Source organism: Melanotaenia boesemani, chromosome 12 (assembly GCF_017639745.1).
Source record: "Melanotaenia boesemani isolate fMelBoe1 chromosome 12, fMelBoe1.pri, whole genome shotgun sequence".
Classification (NCBI taxonomy): Eukaryota; Metazoa; Chordata; class Actinopteri; order Atheriniformes; family Melanotaeniidae; genus Melanotaenia; species Melanotaenia boesemani.
In genome coordinates this window covers 16,799,753-16,817,894 of record NC_055693.1, presented here as the reverse complement: position 1 = coordinate 16,817,894, position 18,142 = coordinate 16,799,753, and the positions used below count along the sequence as shown (strand labels likewise).

The following is an 18,142-nucleotide window of genomic DNA, read 5'->3' as shown; positions in this document are numbered from 1 at the left end:
CTATTTCATAGTATCCTTGATTTCACAGAGCCAAATATTTTTCTGTTTCCTATTTGTTTTTCATTTTTTAAGAATAGTAAAAGAGAGAGAGAGAGAGAGAAACAGCAGAGTTTCAAACTGTTGCAGTGTGCAAAAAATGTTTCTGTTGTTACTTTTAGAAGCTGTCTCTGCATTAGCAGCGTTTAATATCAACCACATGTTTTTCATCAGCCCCATAAAGCTCATGCAGAAAAGCACTGTCCTCTTTCAAGACAGTGCTTTTCTCAAACATTACATACTTCAGTTGGTTAAACACAGGCACTATAACACAGTCATTCAATCTGAATGGAAATGACTTGCTGCACTCACTGGCTGAAATGCTGAGCTGGCAATCCACACTCCACAACCTGAGGGGAAGCAGAAGGTTGAACATGTTAACAGAGACAAAGATGTAATATACAGCGTGCCTTAGATCTCACCGTGTTAACTTAACATGAGCACAGAGGCACTTTGGGTCTTAGGCCCTCTCGAGATGTTGCACTTTGAACCAAGTCACTGATCATATAAAAGCAACTTAAACAGTTTTTCTTCCTCTTATAAGTTTGTTACATAATTCCCGTATCTCCAGATAGTATTTCACTTGATAAGTTTTCTTCCGGCTTCTTTGGGAGTGGGTTGCTGCTACTTGATTATCTCTTTTAAAATATTAAAGTGAATACATTAAGATTGGACGTGTTTGTCTTTTGTGGTAGCCTCACACAAGCTTACTTTGGTACTTCCTAATGAGATAAATAACATTCAGACTAATAAAATATGCAGTACTGACTGTGTCTAAGTACATGTTTGGTGTGAACCCTGAAGTAGTGTCTGCCCTTACAGATTCCCACCTACTGTGCCCTCATAAGAACCTATAGCAGGGTGATGCATCAAAACTTTGTAATTGCTAGACTTCAAATATAAAGACAACACACATCATAATGTCATGGCCATTCAATGCATTTATTTCTGATGTGTTAAGCAGAACTTGCTCACTTTTTCCAGTTTGACCAAAAAAACGGCAGATTAAATATAACACACCAAAAAGCATTTGGATTGTTCTTTTCAGCACAAGACTTTTAATATGTACACAGAAAACTTTTACACTAAGAAAACTCTCTTGAGTTATGACGGGTAACTGTCAGGCAAAGCCATTCCTCAGCAAAAGTGAAAATCAAATGAAACAGATAAATCAGACTCTTAGAGGAATGTCATTTTGTGGAACAGCAGTACATGTTCATTAAACTCCTCCGTTAACAAAGTGGCATGTCACACAATTCTGTGGACAGGTGTATAATAGTGTGAAAATTTCCATTTGCTCCTCGTCATCACTTTATTTACACCCAAATGTGAATTATACTGCTCTAAGTGGTGGGAAACCTTTAAGAATTTCATTTACTGAAAGAAATATTGAGAATTACTGAGTGACCTAAAATTTAACAATGTTTTTAAGTTTAGCACAGAGTGCAAACTGGAACTAGACAATTGACATTTATAAAAGATCATGAACTGATTTGATGCTACTCTTTAAGAGTGTTTTTTAATACACACTTACATACATATATACAGTGTGTGTAGAACATAAACAGATATTTACGTGTGGTTTAATTGCAGCAGGATTAGAAATAAATATGTGTAATAAATGGTTGAAGAAGCCCTCGCTGTCTTCATCAGAAGTCCCGTGCAAAGCCTCTTATACACCAAACCAATGTAAAGAATCAGCATGGATGAGAAATCCCCATGCTGGGTCTCCCTGTGGCTCCATTGTCTGAACTTACAAAACGGCACCTAAATAGACTTATAACTGTGGCACAGGACAAAAAATCTGCAGCTGCCCAAGAAGTCATGGCTCCAAAATGCAGAACAGGGCAGTAAAATGTGCATTATACAGTAAAGGCAAGTAGATGACCAGACAGATAAAAGTAAAAAGTAAACATAGTGGCATGTGCTTTGTGGTTTTCAGTCATGTCAAGCAGAGCTTGTTTAATTTGAGTCATGATGTCTTCAGTTTTGTTACTCAACCTCACTGTTAGCTGTATTTTGTTACTGCTGCCTGCCTTGTCCTGTACTCAGTCGTTACTGAACAATGAATCAGATCGAGCAATCTCATCTATCCTTTTGGCCGATTCTTCAAGTTGAATTAGGGCGAACGTGCTAAAAATTCAAGACGGACAAAAACTTGCTGACACTTTAGACATGCCCAGCAGCTGGTTGTCGGCTTGGTGTAGAAGAGCCCTTGGGGATTAAGAGGCATCTGTTGGCAGAAATGAACTCATCAAATGCCTGAAAGTTAAACAACTAATCACAAAAGAGTACGGTAATGCTCTGACTGGATATTGGGAGAACAATTCCCTCAAGCTTTCTGGTAGAAGGCTTCCTTCATGCAGCTGTTTGCATCTGCTGAGCTTGAAGAATTAGGCTGAAATCTAGTCAGAAAACTTCAATTTTATTTTAGCTTTTTAAAATTTGGGCTTTTTGCCCTAGTTTAGTTTGGTTAAGTGAGAAATCTACTTGATTGGGTTCAGGAAATAGAGCAGTAAGTGATGTGCTACAGAGCCACTTGTCAGAAAATTTAAGTGGTAGAAATCACTGAGGACAACTTCCCCCATGTACTTCCAGCAGACCAAATTTTATGCCAACTCTCTGCCATCATGTTTTTACAGTAGCATATGAGATCGCTTTTGCATTATTTGCACTTACGTTCACTTCATTTGTGCACTTGAGGCAGAGATTCTTCAGCTGGTTTTGATTTATATAAGCGACTTCCTCAATGGGTGCCACTAAATCCTACACATTAAACCTTTATAATAAAGGTGAATACTTGCCACATTAACATAAAACCAGGGACCACAGGACCCTAAAATCTAATGGAATAGAAATGTTGGCATTTTTAATTATTGACATGTGAAAAAAGAAAAAAAATAGCTTACAAGTAAACATAATAAATACTGTTAGAGAACAATTTTTTGGTGATGATGACAGTTTTGAATTTCGAATGGATTGTTTTTAGTCTCATTAAATTTAAAAGAACCTGATAATGACTAAAAAAATGTCAATTTTATGTTCATTTAAATATTGATACTTGTAAATTTCAGGAAGAACCTTCTACAGTTTGCCATAATGCTTCTTGGCTGAAAATGATAGAGCTTTCTGAATGAACCATTATCCATCATTTGACATTAAATTACACGATCTTAACCTATTCTGCCACTGCTAAATCACAAATTGCTTCACTATATGAATTCTCAGTTATGCATAGAACAGTGCTGTAATGTGGTTAGCTGCACTTGAAACACTTGACTGAGTGTTATAAATGTGCAACACACCACCTATTTCTTCTCTCTTGTCTATCCACACACTTAACTGATCTCATTCAGACATGAGTGCATCCATGCAGACAGGTGCGTAGAAACATCTTCTGACAGCTGCAAACACCACACCAATATTCATTCAGTATATTCACTGCAGGGACTGGATGAATCACTCAAACAAGACAGAACGAAATGAAACAAAACTGTACCACATGAAGTATTTCATGAGTAACTGCAATCACAGAGGAAACATGAAAAATTGCTGTAACAGTAGCAGTAGCCACTGCACAGGGCTCCAGTGTTGACATTTAGTGAACATTTAATTTCATATGCATGTGTTTTGAGTGAACATGAGACAAGAGACAAGCCACTAAAGCCTTTTTGAGCAGATAAAAACAATCCTGGTATTCTGTTGGTGTTTGAGTGCTCTCACTGCCCACAGCAAAGTTGCCGTCAGGTCTACAAATATGTAAAAACAGCCCGTTTGACAGGGAGAGGCGTGAGAACTGAATGCTGATCATCTCATTCACAGTCAGGCCACATACCAGCCACACTGGCACATTTCATCACCTGCTCTATTTACCAACACCTTCATACAGGAATTACTTATAGAAAACACTCTGTTAAGCAGAACAACTTGAGAGAGATGCTCAAGTCTGCAAGGGATTGTACTTCAGAAAATAATTGAACACTAAAAACAAAAGATCAACATCAGAGACAGAGTTTTGGTAAACTTGTTCAGAAGATGGGTCCTGAATGCAACAACTAATCTCAACTGATTAAGCAGAAGCAGAAACCAGAGGGAGTCTGTTTACACCTCTCAGTCAAGCCAGATTAACCACAAAAAAGTTTTGCTGAGAAGGAAGAGATTGCTGTGAGCTTTTGGGCATTTCTGAACATGTATACTAAGTCTTGTAAAAAAAAAAACAGAGAATTACAGTTTTGAAATCATCCAGCACAGCATGGATGTGGGCAATGATGGTTTAATGTATTCAGAAAGCTGTCTCCCTTCACCATCAGGCAGCCTCACCAACAGGCCCACCTGATAGCACTTTGTCATCAGCTGACTAGATATATAACTAGCTAAATAACTAAAATGATGATTTTTTTCCTGGTTCCTCACTTTTCTGAACTTCTATTTGATATCAAATCTGAAAGCCTAATCTTTTTTTCCTTTTTGTCTTATTCTCATCTTAATGGCCCAAACTTTTAGTTTCTGTGAAAACAAACAAACACAAAAAAAAAAAAAAAACAAAAGGGTGAAAATGAATTTGATTCACATTTAAAACATGCCAGATTTATCTTTACACAAAAATTAGGGAAAACTGTGTTGGAATTTATCTTACTTCACTGAGCGTGGATGATCTTAAGCTTAGCAAAAAAAACTTGAAATCATTAAACAGGCCAGAATTGACCCTCTTTGCTTGTCAGTGTTAATTTTTTTTTTTTTGGCTCAACATTTAGAGCATTTATCAGCTGATAACGTTTTGCCAATATCATGTGCATCCCTTTCTTTTGAAAATCACCCTTGTCAGCTATAAGTATACTGTGTATGTGTGACATGCAACCATAATATTTTTTCAGCAGCTTTTAGAAGAAATATGTTTTCTAAGACTTTGTACATTGCGATCCATTCTCATTCTCAGGGCATCTAATACTTGTTTTCTGTGTAAACTCTTGATATTTCCAAGTACACAACGTTCTTAGTACACTGACACAGAGGTCGTAGAAATATTGGATCCTGACTGCAAAAGTTATTTTACTTCTAAACAAGCAGAAAGGTCACCTTAGAGTAGATGAAAAGTCACATGATCATCAAGCATGAAATACCAACTGGTAAGCAACCATTTCTTTCATCCACTCACTGCATACTTTTACTTTTATTTACTGTTTTGTTCACTGTTTGGTTAGGTTTGGGCAGCACAATTTCCTGGTAAGTTTTAGGCACAGATACTACTTGGTTATGTTCTGGTAAAGATTATGGACAGTTTTGATATGAGCACACTTCCCTGTGGTAGCCTAGTAGTTACAGAGGTGGGGATTTGGGTATGGAAAACCTGGGTTTGAATTCCCACTGCACCAGAGGGAACCACCATGGGCCCTTTGGCAAGACCCTTAACCCTTCCCATCTGCTCCTCGAGCACAGAAACATGGCAGCCCAGTGCCCTCTAGTACATCTAGAGATCAGTCAAATGCAAAGAATTTTTAAGTTTACATGGGGTGTTAAAAATACTAACTTTTAAGTCTGCTCTCTGCTTTAATTGTGACACCAGGGGTCCTGACAGAAATATAATGCCACTGAAGTGAGAACGGGCATGGACAGTGTCTTCAATGACATTTATCAATTTGCTGTGAATGTTAAAATGAAAAACTCAGAGCAGTCTATAGCAGCTTCTTTTGTTTTCTCTCTCTTTGACTTACTGTCTCATTCAGCAAATCAAAAATAACCAAGGCAATAGCTCAATAAAAGGAATATATAAACATCATTTAAATATTTAAGACACAAAAGGGCACTCCAAGACAGAGCTGCTGTGAGAATCACAGGCTTGGCATTTTTCATAAAGAATTAGCGGAGCACTCGTATCACACTGAAGCTGGCAAAACAGATAGAAGCAGGGGACAGATTATTAGTGAGACACAAAGAGAGACCTAGGATGTGCAAGAGAGATTTGAACAAAATGTCTGTGAGAAATCTTCACCAGCTCCACTCTCTTGCTGATCTCTCTTGATGAGACCTCACCAACGGGCCACTTGGCTTGTGTAGTCCTCAGTGGTGGTGGGCAAGTCACTGTCAGTTTCCTTTTCAAAGCCTTCATTCCCTCTCCCGCCTCTGTTTCCCCTCACTTTTTGTTTGGGTGGCCATGGCCTGTCCTGCTCTCTTTGCACCCTCAACCAACGCCTCTCCTCGCGCCTCTTCAAGCGTACCTCTTGGTGCTCCCTCTGGCGGGTGAACTGGAACCGCTGGAGGAACAGGTCCTTTGCATACTCATATAACTGCATATCTAAAAAGTTAAGCTCCTCGATCCGTTTGCGCACAGCCTCACTCAGGTCCACATTGGCCGCTCGCGTGCTGTTGATCTGTGTGAAAGCAGAGATGAAGCGTAGGCTGAACGTCCGCTCAAACAGGTACTGCGTCTTGCGTTGAAACTCAGTCAGGCCGTAGAAAGCCATGTTCTTCAGGTTGCTCATGGCGCTACTTAAGAGAATGTGGTTGCGTTGGCTCTCATTCATAGAGGATAAATTGTAGCAGCCCACCAGACTCAAGTCAGCCAGCATACGGACCTGACGGTTATTGGCCAGGTTTGATGGGCAGTTCATGAACTCTGACAGGGTGACACCAGACCAGTCATCCCCACTGTAGCAGGTGGGCAGCTCATCCTGGGTGGGAGAGCGTCCATCACACATATGGAGGGCAGTCTTCCATGTGGCTCCTCTTTGGACATGTTTCCACTCGCTCAGGTAGCGGGAGACTGGGTCACGCAGCATGGTGATGTAGTAAAAGTTCCTGCAGCCAAAACAAACACAGTTAGAAAGCTGTGAGTGCATCACCATCACAGAGGGCCACCTTACATTGTGCTGACAGATGGTGAGTTTTGTCTCTCTATGAAACTTCAAGGTTGAATGCTAATTGGAAAACTGAAAGTCTCACTAATGAGACTATTATAGTTGGTTTCTATATATTGCCCTCATAAAATGAACTCTTGAACCAGACCGATGAATTTACATAAGGGGGCAAGTACTGTTTAGATTCCACAGATTTCTCCCACCTGCCAACAAAGAGTTTAATTAGCTATCAAGACATAGTTTTAATTCACAGACAGACAAAATGAGAAAAAAAACTGACCCAACCAAACCATTCTTACAGAATAATGAGGTTTCAGCTTCTGTAGCACTTTTAAATGTGAATCCAACCCTTTGTTATCCAGTTATGTAGTGAAGAAAAACACATTTGGCTGTCTTTAATACTGAATTGCTGGTTCCTGCAATAATTGTCAAATGAACATCCAAAAAGAAGCAAGCCAGCATTACTTCAGTTCAAAGACTCAACAAAGTGACCTTGGCACGCAAAACATGACAGCACAACGCAAAATGTGTCACTGTAGATTCTAATCAAGTTGGTCTTAGAAATCCCAAAGTAGTTATTGGTTCTTGAAAAGATTTAACATCTCTTCCAAAAGGCTTCATTAGTTCTAACTGACTAGTGGTGAGTTCCAGGTGTTTATGTGAGCACAGCAACTCACGTGATGGCTGGCTTGGTAAACAACTAACAGGTGAAAACAAACCCCAAACACCCACAAGGCTGTCGAGTGAGTCTGTGACAGACATGTGACCTCAATGCCTCTCAGGTGTGAATGACCCTACAAGAGCATAAAACCTGGATCTTTCTATCAGTCAGACAAGTTGTCTCCAAGAGCCACAGGAAAGAGGCAAAGTTTGTTTCCACATGAAGCCCGAAAACTTTCAAAAAATGCAATAAGACCAAAACTAACTTTTCAGAAAATTAGAAAAAAAGGAACATATAAAAAATACAGAAACATTTGTTGTGTTTTGTCAAAATTTTGCAATATTTTGTTTTTTATCATCTTGTTTTGTTTTCTGAATGTGTTTTCTGTTTTGTGTTTGCTTTTTTTTAAAGGAGTAATAAGCAAAAAATAATCATTTCCAGGAATTAAAAAAATCTATATGTGAAAAACTAGTGGTGTAATTTCATCTGGAGTATAACAAGGCGTCACACACGTCTGTCTGTGTTGATCTCCAGCACCGTGTTCCTCTCGGCCCCACCTCACTATAAAATAAATCTTTTTGTTGTTTTTCAAATGGTGGTTTTTATTTCTGCTGTTGTTTGTGTTTTTACATCCCACTACAGAAAAAAAGAGAAAAAAATCTATACTTGCTTCTCTATTAAAATCAATCACAGTACATAAATGTATAGATACGGAAGCGTCCAGCTGCCACAGCCATGAAAAAAAATATCGAAGCAGTTTCTCGTTAAAACGAGATAGATTCTCGTTATAACGAGATATAAATCACGTTTTAACGAGATGTATTTATCTCGTTATAACGAGAATCTTTCTCGTTATAACGAGATAAGTTAAAAATGTATTTATCTCGTTATAACGTGATAAGTTTATTATAAGAACATAGCCTGTACTGTATGCAGATGTTGTTACGACCTATATTGGAGCAAAATACATTTCATGGAAAATATACTCATCAAGCAGAAACTTTTCAGTTCTTTTTGACAATGATTAATTGTTCTACTCTGGTTTATTGCTGTACAGAAATGTGGGACAGTTATGAGAAACACGTAGGTCACCTGCCTGCGCACAGTGAGACGGTGCGTGTGTGTGTCTGAATTGCCACAGAGCAGGCATCCCCAACTTGGGACCTCTTGAGCCAGTGTCCTGCAGGTTTTCAGTATGTCCATACTGCAGCACACCTGACTCAAATAATGGGTCGTTAACAGGCTGGTGCAGACCTTATTCTTGCACACAAGACCGTTATAAGCAACACGGTGCGTCACCTGCCTGCACGCAGTGAGACGGTGCGTGCGTGTGTCTGAGTGACAATAGGGTGTGCGCGCTGCTTTCAGTTAATAATATGTTGTCTCCTGACAATAAAAATGAAAATTATAAAGGCTTTATGCACCGCTGGGACTGGGAGAAATAAGTTGCCGACATAAAGACGTGGTCCTGTCTACTTAAAGGGTGCAACGTCAACAAGTCTCCTCCAAGCTTCATCAAATCTCTCCAATGAAGTAAAACTTAATCCCATGTAGTAAATTAGGAATTTCTCTGGAAATAATAAACCACACTGAAAACCTTCAGGACACTGGCTCAAGAGGTCCCAGGTTGGGGATGCCTGCTCTGTGGCAATTCAGACACACACAGGCACGCACCGTGTCACTGTGCGCAGGCAGGTGACCTACGTGTTTCTCATAACTGTCCCACATTTCTGTACAGCAATAAACCAGAGTAGAACAATTAATCATTGTCACAAAGAACTGAAAAGTTTCTGCTTGATGAGTATATTTTCCATGAAATGTATTTTGCTCCAATATAGGTCGTAACAACATCTGCATACAGTACAGGCTATGTTCTTATAATAAACTTATCACGTTATAACGAGATAAATACATTTTTAACTTATCTCGTTATAACGAGAAAGATTCTCGTTATAACGAGATAAATACATCTAGTTAAAACGTGATTTATATCTCGTTATAACGAGAATCTATCTCGTTATAACGAGAAACTGCTTCGATATTTTTTTCATGGCTGTGGCAGCTGGACGCTTCCGTATATAGATATAAAATCCCAAAACAACAGTATAAATAAAGTCAGGTTTGATATTGTGCATCATGCACCCAAACATCTGAACGCTGACCTCCAGTGAAAGCACATTTTGATGGAAAACAAAGATTGGACAGGTGACGGCCAGGTAAACCTCTCCGAAGATGATGCCTTTTGTGCGTGTCATGTGAATATTTAATGATGCAAGCGCCCCCTGAGAGCAGTGTGAGTAGGTAAAGTGGAGCGCAGCGCTGAGGTTTCACCCTGACTCCAAAGCTGCTGTCAGCGCAGCTTCAGTGCTTTCAACACAGCAAACAAACACAGTTTCACCCAGGGGTGGAAAAATATAAAAAAACAAACACAAACTACTTCTTCTGTTTGTTCTCCATAGTTGGCTTCAGTCAGTTTTTTTGTCTGATACAAATGAGACTATGCTTACTGTCGATTTAGGCAAACCAGCCACTTCTAAGCATGTGAGTTGTTCTGGGTTTTTGTGGCTTGCGTTTATATTAGGCTTTTTTTCTAGTCTACATTTATCCATCCTATGAAGTGAAATACTCTCAGCTATCCTGTCCTTAACAAAAGACTTAGATGACACAGAACATGCACAGGTTATATAGCATGTAGGCAAAGTATCAGCCACATTGCTTCTGTATCATATAGGTTTAAGCTTTATATAGGGTCATAAACAAAAACACACAAAAAAGTTCAGCATTGTAGACTGAAGCACAAGACTTCCAAACGTTCATCTCCAACAGTACCACAGGAACGTTACAGATGAAACTTTGCTATGAATCAGACGAGAAGCTGCCCTGGTAGGAGCAGCTGCATCCTGGCACTTGCTCCTGGAGTTGGTTGGGTGCAGATACATCCTCATTAGACCAGGGACATAAACACAAGTGTTGTCTGAGTGCACTCGACAGCCCAAAGGTCAGTTGTGTGCACCATCAGTGTCAAAATACATCAGGATCAGCGGGTCTGCAGAGCTGTCTCGAGGAAGCTTTCCCTGAGTGATACAGATGGCTGTCAAAGGGGGAGGGGGTTTATGTTGATGGGATTCTCTTACTTTTGGCTTCTGTTATCACCAATATCACCCCCCCCCCAAAATCATTTCACACTAGCTATCAAAAGCGCTATGAAAAGTTTACACTTGGAGGCTGCTCTCCAGTGGATGTTATAGTAAAAGCACAGCTTGTCTTGTTTAGCTGTGCTGTGACAAACTACATCCCAAGTTTTAGCAAGCCCGTTTTAGTGTGTTTAAGTCTAGAGCCCTGCTGAACTGTAGTTAATCATGGATCAATAATGGATAAGAGGCATATTGCAGTTCATTCTGCTCCAGAATACTTATTTCTAAAGCAGAAGCATTACTTCACTGAAGCACAACTAAACAGAGGCCATTAAACAGAGATGGAAGAGGAATTTAAAAGTATGGATAAAAATGGAAAGTAAAGCAAGGCTGAAAGGTGGAGCTAAGGGAGAAGATGCTGGAATATGTTGAAGCTCTGTGTAATTTTAATAACCGCATTCAGACTTGGAGAAATGCAGTCATGAAATGATTGAGACACTGGAAAAAAATGTCTTAGTGATTTAAAATAATACTTGAAAAATGGATTAGCATCCATCAGACTCAGTGATCCTGATATATGTTGACACCTACTGTACCCACAACTGACCTTTGTGCTGTCTTTTTCTATTCTATTCTATTTTTCGAAAGAGATATACTCTTTCATGAAATAGAATAAAAGGTTTTTTAAAAATCACCGAATGGTTTTAAATGATAATGGAGCTTTTAATATGATGACAATTTTCTGTTAATTTAGTACATCTACACGCTGAGACATCTTGCAGTATGTCACTAATGCCCCCAAAATAAGGGGAGACTGGAGCTATTTTTTAATCACAGCAGTGTCATGCATAGTTTCCCAGTGTTCCAGACTTGAAGGGTGGAGAAGAGTTTTATTATGAGCAAAACTTTGTTTTAAAATTCATTTTTGTTCTTTTCTTGTAAATAAATTCAGTTTTAGTGTGCAATGAACAAAAGGAGAAATAACTATATCTGGATAAATCTAAATGAATTAGTATGATAATGAAACACCGAGACTGAAATCAGAGTTGATTCTCACACTTTCAGAAATGCAACACATGCACAGTAATATTATCAGAGACAGAAATGGAGGAAACCTTTAAAGACAAACTTAGCAGCCATGTTTACCACAACCTACATCTGGTTGATGTTTCCTTGACGTTGTACACTGACAAATATGCTTGTAGCAAATTCTGTTGGGAAAAGGGTCCCGAAGGAATAAGACACACACCTAAAAATTCATACTTTGGAATTATATTGATCAACAAATGTCACAGCTGGATTTTAAACAGATGGCCAGAGGATTAACAGTCCCTGAAAGAGAACATTTATGTCTGACACTAAAATCACTGGTTTGAATATGGAAAGTTTGAGGCAACTTAAAAAATGGCTCAGAGGAACACTCCTGGAAGCATTTTCTCTGGTATGTGGCTGAAATTACTACATTTCTTGGTATTGTGGGCCATTAGATGAATGTCCTGTAAAAAAAAGAAGTCAACACAGTTGACTTTTTAAAGTTAATGCATTGTTTTAGTCAATTAATTGTGTAATTAACCAGCTAGCTGTTGTTAATCTGTGGTAAGCTAATGTCAGCCAGACTCCAGTCACTGCAGATGCTGCCAGTAAGCCTATATTAATAACAAATTTATTGAAAAACATTATATATATATATATATATATATATATATATATATATATATATATATATGTATATATATATATATACTGTATATATATATATACACATATATTGTTGATTATAGGACAACTGTTACGCATGAATTTAATTCCTGGTAGTAAACTGTATCAGCTAGAATTGTAACGACATATTTAGCTTTTCTTCTGTAAGATTTATATGGTTAATTCAGCTGGAGTTTTACCTCCTTTAACAGACATTATGTTATCAGAGGTAGCAGCATTAATGAAGAGACAGCCTGGCCCTGCTGGATAAATGTGGAAATCATTAATTAAAAAAAAAGATTTTATTGTGAAAATTAGTAATTATTTAATATTTTTCAGTTGCCTGGTTAAACTTCACTGGTATTAGGGCAGGATTCCTCTGCCTAATGCAGCTGAACAAGTTTTCCAGACAGTCTTGGGTAAGCCCTCTCACCAACACAAACATGTTCATGGTCAAGCATGTGTTTTTTGGGATGAAAAATTTTTTAGATGATACTATCATAATTCCTCTTTTCACAGGTGCTCAGCCACCAGTTTGACTTATCTTTAGTCCACAGAAGAGTTGTATCATGTCTTGGAGGAATTCAGGGACTTTTTATACTCTTCACAAGGTGGTAAGAGGACATGATGTCCAACCAGTGGACACAAAATGACTGAGCTGAAGGTTTTATTTTTTTATAAAAACATGTTTTGTCTTTTATCATTGAAGTGTAAGTGTTTGTGCAGCACTGATAAAAGTCCAACAGCAGCATCACCCAAAGTTAGCAACTGTTGTTAAAATATGTCATTGGCAGTTTGTTTTATAAGTTTTTCTTAACTTTTTTACATTAGATGATCACTTTAGTTGTAAAAATCAGTTCAATATTAACTGGCCCCTCATGAAAACTTTTCTAGACCCACCCCTCCATAGGTGAGGCGTGAACCTTTGCTACCACCAGCCAACTACTGCGTTACAGAAGGTCCTGCCAAAAACAATGATTTTGGATAAATATGTGATGGTGTGAACCATGAACCACTAGTTTCCTTCTTCTCAGCTGAATGATAAACACACGCAACAAGAGAAAAAAAGCAGCCGTCATTATTCACAGAACAACATGAGGGGAAGGAAACAGCTGCTACACAAACAGAGACTACCAAAGAGCCACTAGAGCCACTAGAGAAGACACGTTGGTGCAAACATTGGTGCACAATAAGTTTAAAAAAGAACACTGGAAAAATGTGTGTTATTTTTGACAGTCCTAATGACTTTACTTAGTCATTTTTTTGTGGTTTCCTTTTGTGGTTAAGGTTAATTCCAACAAGAACTCTACTGCAAGAATGATTTATTTAACGATATAAGCTATATAATTTTTCTGTCTGTGGGTGGTGTCCTGATTTTTAATGATTTAATATGTTTACGCTACACTTAATAAAAATGGTTATAGAAGTTAGAATGGAAACTGAAAATAGAAGCAGGTATGATGCTGTTTCTTTGATGGATAATTATTGTGTACAAATTATTACATTTGTAACACAAGTTTAGTACTGAATGCATGAATTTTACCCTCTTCCTACAAGTCATTAGCAGCTCTTGGCTCTGAGCTAACAGCTATACTCTACTAGCTAATTAATCTGCTCATGAATCTACAATATCAATACTCTTGTGTTTTGGGGGTAAATGCTATTTTTCTTTATAAGAATCTTATTTTGATGTGCTAATAGGCTGAAATTGGACTGTTAGTATTAGTGTGCTTGTGCATACGCTTACCAAATGTTGATCGTTCCAAAATTCCACTTGACTATAAATGCTTGCTTACAGGAAAAGTCTGGGTATCACCTCATGTATATGCACGCTGCTGAAACCATGACAGTGAAATATTTCATAGCAGTCCTTTCAGTGGTTGTTGAGTGGCATTTGATTAACAGTGTCAATAGCTGAATGAACAAGACTTTGCAAAAGACTAACATGGCAGCCATTAGTGCATCCTGCTAACATAGCTAAAAAAAAAAGTTAGCTCTCTATGAGTATAGTCACTGAAACACCTAACTTATACACCATGAAGGAACAGACAATTCACCACATTTTATTCCAAGCCAATGCTAGTGTCAGAGACAACTGGCTTCTAATTACCCATAATTAGCCCCAATGACACCATCAGCCCACTGCTTCTCCTTGATTACAGGCGGCTAAATGTGACACTGTACTTTCAGCCTGAACTCATGGTGTTTGAAAATGGAGAAACTAAAAACACATGTTGAGATTTTGTTGTTGGATATTGTTGCAATTGCTTAAGGATAAACTAGAAAAGCCAAGACAACATTTTTGTAAGCTGGAAAGTTTTTTTTTTTTTGGCTTTTTGTAAAGACAGAGCATGTTCCAGTACAACAATGGGGCTGACTAATGTTGTTGGGTCAGAGGGTGGTACATATGCGTATAAAGTTACTTGTGCAACATGTAACCTTTGTGCTTATTCCTGGTTCACTTCTCTGATTTATCATCACAATGTGACAGCCTTTATCTCCCTTTATAACTCCACTGTGGTTTTCAAGGGCATTAAAAACATAAATAAATAAGTATCTTTTTACTGTCATTTGCTGCAAATATGTCCCCTCATGAAACATCATAGTCAGGAGAATCACTCAAGACTGTGGGTGACAGTCTGCATGAAGCAGTTAGGAGTCTTGGAGCATAAAGCTATAACGGTGCCCAAGGATCACACATTTCTATCACTATGGAGGCCTTAAAGGCATTCTTTCTAAACTTCATGCTATGTGAGATGTAAATTGCTGTTTAAATAAGCAATTGTTTTAAAGCTGAGTTGAACTGAATGATACACTAGCATGCAATTCACAACTACAGTTAGAACAATTTTGGATAAACATGAAAATATGCTCAGCCAATAGGAGTAGTCCTACGGACCTCAGACCAGCTTGGTTTTCAGTTTGCATATCAATAGCTACGTTTACATGTAAAGGGACAAACATTTAATCCATTTGATTGAAATCAATCTGGTTGGAGATTCCAGCTGACATGTTTACATGGACACAAGATAAAGTGATCCAATCAGTTGTATTTACATTATATCCAGATTTAATCCGATCGTCCAAATGCTTATTAATTCTTCACTCATTCATTTTCTAACAAAAGCGGATCTGCCACAATCCTGATTGTTTTGCTGCTGTCATCCCAGCAACTCATTACGTCATGTAACCCCCACGTGGTTCATGTATGTGCAAAAACAACATACACCACAGAAACAATTGGAATTAGTTTTTACACGGTTATCTTGTTTCTCCAACTTAAAAAAAAGTAGATTAGTAAGATATCCTATATCTAATTTGGAAGGGGGTTAGGACTGCATTGGAAGTTTTAGGGAAGAATCATCTAATTTTCTAATCTTATCTTTATTGAAATTAGAACTTCATGAGTCATATGTATGTGCCTCTTCTTATTTCTGGGCCCTTTACCCAACAGATATGACTTTGGCTACCACACCATCTGAGACAGTAATTGCCAAGATGGATGTGTCTTACACGGAAATTAAGGAAGAAAAACAAAATAACTGCTCTCAGGAGGAACAAAATCTGGTAAAGGGAAACTCTAAAAGGTTTGTTTAAATGGCTTAATGATCACTAATTGATGAGAATGATTCACTCAGCCCTGCAACTTCATTATTGCTCATATCTAAAATGACTGAAAAAGCATCAGAAATTTTCAATAAAATCCAACTGGGTTGACTTTTTTTTTTATTGTGAGAACATATTTAATTACTAAATTATTTAGTGTTGTTTCTCAACATCTCAAAAAATATTGTTTGCCTCAATAAATTTTTAGTAATTACACTAAAAAGGAGTTAGAATCATTTTTCAAACTTGTGTTTAGAGCATATTGAGCTATATTATAACGTCTTATTACAGTATTTAACACTGTCAGTCAAGAGGGAAAATATACTTATGTGAGGGAGTACTCACCTGAAGACACACTGTAGTAGTCCACATGAGTGGAGTATTCCTGTAATCTAACACCTCCATTGACTCCTGCCCTTTACTTCACTCTCCTTCTCCTGCATGTCTTACAGACATTAGAGTTCCCTCTGGATCCATAACCTTTTCTTAAAGGTTGTCACATTAATCACGCTGCTGATTTCACTCGTCAATCCCCCCTTGTATCCGCTGAGTTTGTCTCTTGTTCTGTTGTGAGATTGTCTCCCTTTGATGCCCTTCACTAGGAGCACTGCATATAAGCATTCATCACTCTTCTAGCTCTTTGTGTTTTTACCTTTTTGCTTTTTACCTCCGCCAAGGCAAAGGTCATGTTTTCGGTGGCGTACGTTTGTCTGTCTGTCTGTTAGCAGCATAACTCAAGAAGTTATGGATGGATTTTGATTACATTTTCAGGAAATAAATAATAAGGAACAAGTAATTTGATTCTGGGAGTGATCTGGATCACTGCCTGGTTCCAGGAATTTATAGATAATTCTGTCCTTAGAGCTTCTAACTCAAAAATAATGCCCACAATCATTGGGGGACAAATATATATATATATATATATATATATATATATATATATATATATATATATATATATATATATATATATATATATATATATATATATATATATATATAAAGGCAAAGGCAAATTTATTTGTATAGCACATTTCATGTACAAGACTATTCAAAGTTCTTTACATAAATCATTACAGCAGGGTGCAGACAAGTGCATTAAAAAAATAAAAATAAATAATCAAAGATTAAAAGAAATGCAATTAATGAAATGATAGCTGAAGGAATATGCTAAAATAAAATAGATGAAATGCAAGAAATAAAGTTAAAGACAATATTAAAACATGATTCCAGCTTAAAAGAACCAGATGTAGATTTTGACTTCTAAATAAAAACTATTGTTTTATTTATTGTTTTATTTATTGTTAAAAACTATATTTAAATAAACTGAGTGTTTCAGCTGATCTGAGGGTTTCTGGGAGTTCGTTCCAAACATGTGGAGCATAGAAGCCGAATGCAGCTTCTCCATGTCTGGTTCTGACTCTGGGAACTGATAAGAAACTGGAACCAGATGACCTGAGGGTTCTGGTAGGTTCATACTGGGTCAAGAGGTCACTGATGTATTTTGGTCCTAAACCATTCAGAGCTTTATAGACCAGCAGCAGAACTTTAAAGTCTATTCTCTGACGAACAGGCAGCCAGTGTAAAGACCTTAGAGCTGGACTGATGTGGCAGCAGAGTTCTGAATCAGCTGCAGGTGTTTACTTGATTTTTTAAGTAGACCTGTAAAAATACTGTTACAATAATCAAGTTTATATATATATATATATATATATATATATATATGTGTGTGTGTGTGTATGTGTGTGTGTACAATGACTTATCAAAGGTCTGCCCTCTCTGAGTGTTTTTAGTTTTTTCTTTATTTCCCCCCCGGGATACCTCGTTCAGATAATGATAGAAGCTGATGGGAGGTGAAAGCAGCATATTGATTGTCTGATTCTGCCTCAACAAACAATTTCAAGTTGGCTTAGTTTTTTATAAAGAACTGAGATCAAAGAGTGGACACGTTTCTGGCTACAGCTGAGAAAACCGGCTTTGTTGTGATGAACATGGAGCATGAAATGTGTTATGAAACACGGTTTCTAAGTACAAAGAAATACTTTATATAATGTTATTTACTCTGTTTCCAAAAATATGAATAGAGAGCACATTAGGAAATCATTGAGCGACAACATTTTTGATTTGTTTTCTGACACATTAACTGAGCTCGC

At 37.7% G+C, this 18,142-nt stretch overlaps 1 protein-coding gene across 1 annotated transcript in view; it reads right to left on the bottom strand.

Annotated features, from left to right (window-relative positions):
* Positions 1-2,735: 2,735 nt before the first annotated feature.
* The window catches only part of hs6st3b (heparan sulfate 6-O-sulfotransferase 3b), a 74,857-nt gene continuing 59,450 nt past the window's right edge, over positions 2,736-18,142 (bottom strand). Inside the window, exon 2 of the mRNA XM_042000805.1 lies at positions 2,736-6,831. Within this exon, the coding sequence (XP_041856739.1) occupies positions 6,063-6,831 (769 nt within the window). The 3' untranslated portion in view covers positions 2,736-6,062. The remainder of the gene's footprint in view (positions 6,832-18,142) is intronic.